The sequence below is a fragment of the Prionailurus bengalensis genome, chromosome D1 (assembly GCF_016509475.1).
Source record: "Prionailurus bengalensis isolate Pbe53 chromosome D1, Fcat_Pben_1.1_paternal_pri, whole genome shotgun sequence".
Classification (NCBI taxonomy): domain Eukaryota; kingdom Metazoa; phylum Chordata; class Mammalia; order Carnivora; family Felidae; genus Prionailurus; species Prionailurus bengalensis.
Genome location: NC_057346.1, coordinates 61,035,083 through 61,041,082, shown reverse-complemented (window position 1 = coordinate 61,041,082; position 6,000 = coordinate 61,035,083). Strand labels below are relative to the sequence as shown.

Genomic DNA, 6,000 nt, shown 5'->3' with positions numbered 1-6,000 from the left:
AGCAAACATAGCCAAAAGGGAAAGATACTAAAGACAGCGAAGTTAAAAACAGTATCTGATTTAAGATGCCATGTTTTACAATGCAATTCATTCATTAATTGATTCAACAAACATCTACTAAGCTACCACATGCCTTTCAACATGCTAGGGACTGGACATATCAAAATAACAATAACAGATGTGATAAATTCCCTGTTGTAGCTTATTAATATTATCATAGAACAAATGGAATCAGTCTCCAAAGTTGGGCAATAAGCCAATAAACATATAACACCATTATTGCAATTGTGACACACACAATAATAATAAAAACCCAGATGCACTCTGCCATCTCCTTTATGAGAAGGAACTGGAAAGTTGAGACACTAAGCAAGAGTTGAAGATGGAGAATTCCTGACAATATAGCCAAAGGAACTTTCATCCTCTGAGGAGGATGAAAACAATAGGACCTGTGTAAAATAAAGTGACTTTCAAAAAGTTAAAGAGAGGTTATTGTAGAGGGTTATGGTAATACTTTGTTATACTTCCTCTCTTTGATCTACTCAATATTAGTTCTCATCCAAGACTCTGTATTAATGGAGGTGAGTGTATATACAAATACATTTTTTGCTTCAAGAGAATTTTCTCTGGAATCCTTTAGTATTTTCTTTGTTGAAAGGTCAACAAATGTGAGGTTACATGTTCCATATAATCCCTAGAATTAACTAATAGGCAGTTTAGAGTGAAGAAAATACTATAAAATTCTACCATCCATTTGATCTATAACTCCATAAATATTGATTGGCCATCCCCATTGCATGAAATATGCTTAGTTATCTGGAATCCAGAAGACCTGAGTTCCTACCTTACCTCTACTGTACAATGATCTTGGAGAGACTACTTGACCTCCTTGAGAACATTTTCTTCATCAGTAAAATGAAGATAATAAGTGTAGTTGTCATATTTAAAAGATCCAAGGACTCAAAATCATCATCAATAATGAATGAAAATAAGTGGAACAGTTTAAATTCTCAACAAATGTTGGCTATTGCTATGAACAAAATGTGCATGAGAAGAGGTTAAAGGGCTCAGATTTAGGGTTTGTTAAATATTAAGCATAAAGGCTTCTTACAGAGATAGCTCCCTAAGAAGAGATCAGAATTGGAAAAGGAGACAATGAAGTCTATTGGATAAGTTGATTTTAAGGGATATTTAGTTAGTGATGTCTAGGAGTAAGGATCTAGAAGGATGGATACAGGCTCTGGAGTTAACCAGAAGGCTAAAAATGTATATCATAAGGTGTTTGTCCTACATCACTTCCTTGAATGCACTGATTTAACTCACAGCATTTCTGCTTTGACACCTTTCAGAACAGAGGAGAAATATCTGAGCCAAAAACCCAACGGAAGTGTCAGAGACTTTTCACAGGATTTACCAGGTCTTTACCACTCCTGGTTATTAAAGGCCTCTCTCCAAACAAAATGGCCCCTAATTCAAAGTCTAGATACTTATTTCACTTCTTTGGTATTAACCATCTCTGTGTATTTATTGCATCTGCACAAGTTTATTCTTATTCTCAGAAAAGACTTGTACTGGTTGGAATTCCCCAAGGGTTCAGTGCCCCTTGGGCAGGTACAAGACTGAGAAAGAGAAAAAGAGGCAAGGCTTTATATATAAGGAAGTGCCTTGGGTAACTTCTGGGACTTTGTTGGAATCCTTCAGCTACTCTCAGAAGTGTTCTCCAAAATGTCTGCTTTTTGGTAAGTACTCAGATATCCTCATCTATTTTGTTTTCACTCTTTTTTTTTTTTTTTTTTGGCAATCAACCACATACAACTTCATATACAAAAGGAAGAAGACTCCAAAGGCCATATCTCTGGGAAAATTGTCCTTTGGAGACTATGTAAATAGGAAATCATTCTTCAACAGAATTCAGATTCTCTTAAATTGTGATACTATATCATTATTATCATTCTTCTGTCAACACTACACAAGTGATCACAAATTCCAGGTCAGGAAAACATGAGACATAATACGCCAATAATCTCTGCAGTAACTGCCCTTACAAATATATACAGGATTTGGAAACAGTGGGAATTTTTAAAAGCATTTTTAAATAACCAACAATTTTCAGATGGCAGGGAATAGAACTAAGGGTAGTTTGTGAAAGAATATTTTTGTGGAATAGGTAGGAAGATACTGGGTTGTGAGATTCTTTTGCCTTCATAGTGTCATTTTAGAAATCATATATTTTACCCAACTTCTTACCTGTAATGTGAAAGCAAGAAATAGGGAATTACACATTACTGGACTAGAGTTTACTAATATTTTAAAGGGAAATATTAGTATTTCCACATTACTTGACTAGAGTTTACTAATATTTTAAAGGGAAAATGAAATTAAATTAATATCTGAATACAAAATGAATTTCTAGTTTTTCTATAGGAAAAATATGGCCAAAAGAAATTTTCTTCATGTATTCTACAGGCAGATTTTAGTCTAAATTGGCATCCACTTCTCACTATATGATAGTCACATAAATATTGTATTCTTCCAAAAGAGAGCTTAAAAAGAGCCAGAAATTTCAACAACTGCATTTTTTTCTAGCAAATTTCCAGATATTCATATTTTACCAACTCAAGAATCTCTGTTTCATTGCAGAGTCCTTTAAATGTATGATGTCCATTATTAATACATCGGATGTTGAAATCACCACCTTCTTCTTGGTTGGGATGCCAGGGCTGGAATATGCACACATCTGGATCTCTATCCCCATATGTAGCATGTATATTTTTGCTATTCTGGGAAACTGCACCATCCTTTTGGTCATCAAGACAGAGCCCTCTTTGCATGAGCCCATGTACTACTTCCTTTCCATGTTAGCCATGTCTGACATGGGCCTGTCCTTCTCTTCTCTACCCACCATGTGGAGGATCTTCTTATTCAATGCCCCTGAAATTTCTACCAATGCCTGCTTTGCCCAAGAATTCTTCATCCATGGATTTGCAGCAGTGGAATCTTCAGTGCTCTTGATCATGTCGTTTGACCGCTTCCTAGCCATCCACAGCCCTCTGAGATACAGATCCATTCTTACTCCTATCAGAGTTGTCAAAATAGGAATAGTGATATCCCTTAAGAGTGTCCTCCTAGTGCTACCCTTCCCCTTCACTTTGAGAAGTTTGAAATATTGTAATAAAAGCCAATTATCCCATTCCTACTGTCTCCACCAGGATGTCATGAAGTTGGCCTGCTCTGACAACCGAATTGATGTCATATATGGCTTTTTTGGAGTACTGTGGGTTATGGTAGACTTTATGCTTATTGCTGTGTCTTACTTCCTGATCCTCAAGACTGTGCTGGGAATTGCATCCCGAAAGGAGCAGCTCAAGGCCCTCAATACTTGTGTTTCACACATCTGTGCAGTGATCATCTTCTATCTGCCCATCATTAACCTTTCCATTGTCCATCGGTTTGTCCGACATGTCTCCCCTCTCTTCAATGTTCTCATGGCAAATGTTCTTTTACTTGTGCCTCCAATGATGAATCCCATTGTGTACTGTGTGAAAACGAGACAGATTAGAGTAAGAGTTGTAGCAAAATTATGTCAGAAGCAGATGTAACAATCAGACAATGTAGGATGCATACTGGGGAAATTTCTTATATAAGAGATCAAGGTCAGTTTGTGAAAAAGCTAATATTTGCCACAAATAATCATCAATACACTATTCTTGTTTTATCAGCAGATTTATTTTATTCAAACTGGATACTGAACACGAACATAAAACAGGAAACAAGAAGTATATCCTGGGACTCTATCCCAGTTAACACAATAATAATAGATACCTTATGATGTCACCTCTGATAAAAACAACAAATTTCAATCAATATAGTGAAATGGTAGTGTCTGTCTACCAGGAGTGTACTCCTCGTCCCTGCGTTCAATCTATTTATACTAAGTTCTTAGTTCTTTCGATTCTAGCCTCAAATTATGTCTTAATTTTCTCACCTCATTGTTTTACTCATCCTAACACCTCACTAGCATCTCTTTAGTAAAATACTGCAAGAAACTATTTAGTTTCTAAATGTTTACTTTTGCTGCTTTCTAACTGATCATCTGTGCGAGTTATTTTTTTAAAAAGAAGAATAGAATGAAGTAATGTGTCTTTTAAATATGAACTTGAATTTCTTTGGGACTATAATTAATATTTTAAATAATTAAATCAATAAAGTACATAATATAAAACAATACATGCTCTAGACCGTCTCTGTCTCTCCAACATTGTCGGATAATCAAACTACAACCAAATTGGCCTTCTGAAAATTTGTTGGATTTACAAATTTTTCTATTTCTTGTAAGTTTTCATTATCTGTCCCCTTTTCTTAGACTGCTCTTGACTTAAATTTCATATAACTCATTTCTATTCACCTTTTTTATAATTTCCTCATAGATTATCTATACCCTCAATTCAAAGTATGACCCTCTCTTTATGAAACTGTTTTTTTATTCTTTATACATTATATTCATTATATGATTTGCAATGAGTTTTCTTTTTTCTTCTTCCAAAAAAAGAGTCTGTTATCAGTGAAGGAAGAACCACATCTATTTTCTTTATGTCTTTGTGTCTAATATGTAGGATATTTCTGGCACAGAATAGATCTCTGATAAATAACTATTAACAAATGAATGTGGAAATGAGGCCATGTTTTATAACAGGAAATTGTTTGTTAAAGAGTTCAAAAGTACTCCAAGATTGGACGAAACTTTCTTAAGTTGTTTATTGCAAAAGTACACATGTTACAGATACTCACAGATTTTGAAAGTAGGAAAAAATTATATGGGATTAGGGAGGAATTTTTGTCTTAGGTTTGGTGGGTGATGAATGGTTCAAATTTTCTTCCTAATATAACCTAAAAACCTTGTAGATTATAGAAAAGTTTCTTACATTTTCTTATGCCCGCTCATTGACCCAAGTCTTCACCACAAACCAGTTACAATCTCTTGCAAATTTATCCTCAGGTAAATCAAGAGACAATTTCCAGCAGTGTCATATGCTTAAGAATAATACTCAGCCTGTAAGGAGATAGTATCTAGCAACTAATGAAAAGCTTTCACAGATACATGCATTGCATTTGAAATGCTAATATATGTAAAATTTACCTCTAGGCACACTTTCTACTTTGATTCTCATGTATCCAATTTTACTTATCATTCTTCCTATTTTTTCAGTTGTTGAAGAGATTGAAGCTCTGAGAAATTGTCTTACCGAATTTGCAAAGACAGAAAGTCAAAAGTTGGGAGTGACACCTCATCTTTTATACCCCAGGATAGTACCATTGGGCTACATTTTAGCCTTCACATTCAGCATTGCATCTGTCTCCATAATTCTATCATCAGATCAGGGTGCTATGTGCTTTTGTGCCTCGCATAATTTTCCCATAACCTTACAGATGTAGCCATGGGCACTGAGGGCTGTAGCACAACAAAGCACAAGTTAGACATACTTTATTAATTATAAGAAATGGAAGCTCATATTTTTCCAGTGTGAAGATAGGCATCACAAAGTGAAGGCTTCAACAGTGTCTGTTAATAAGAGGAGAGATAATAACATGGATTTGAGAGGTATTAAATTCTTATGGGTTACTGTACAGCGATGTCACACTCTGCACTCTCGAAACAATCTCAGGTTGTTTCTGTCCTCCTCAATAAACTAAAACAAAAGGAAGATGAAGCTACAAAATGCCAGTAGGGATGGGGGACTTTACAGTCACCATGATTATTTCCACATGTTCCTGGAGGAATGAAAGCCGAACTCTGGGCCTCCTAAAACAATGGTACCCAACTGGGAACAATTTAGCTACCAGGAGACATTTGGCAATATCTGGAAACAATTTTGGTTTTTGTAACCTGGGAGGGAGGTATGTTATCAACATCAACTGGGTAAAGGCTAGGGATGCTGCCAGAGCATCTTACATGACACACCCTGCATGCACAGTACACTCTACAAAAAATAACCATCCAGC

The 6,000-nt window shown here is 35.5% G+C and overlaps 1 protein-coding gene across 1 annotated transcript; it reads left to right on the top strand.

The window, feature by feature from the left end:
- The first annotated feature begins 2,654 nt into the window (after positions 1-2,654).
- LOC122483442 (olfactory receptor 51A4) lies at positions 2,655-3,599 on the top strand. The gene has a single exon (XM_043580448.1). It carries the CDS (start codon positions 2,655-2,657, stop codon positions 3,597-3,599), a length of 945 nt encoding a protein of 314 aa, XP_043436383.1.
- Positions 3,600-6,000: the final 2,401 nt, after the last annotated feature.

Coding starts and splice junctions, on each gene's coding strand:
- LOC122483442 (XM_043580448.1), top strand. CDS start 2,655: ATGATGTCCATTATTAATACATCGGATGTTGAAATCACCACCTTCTTC.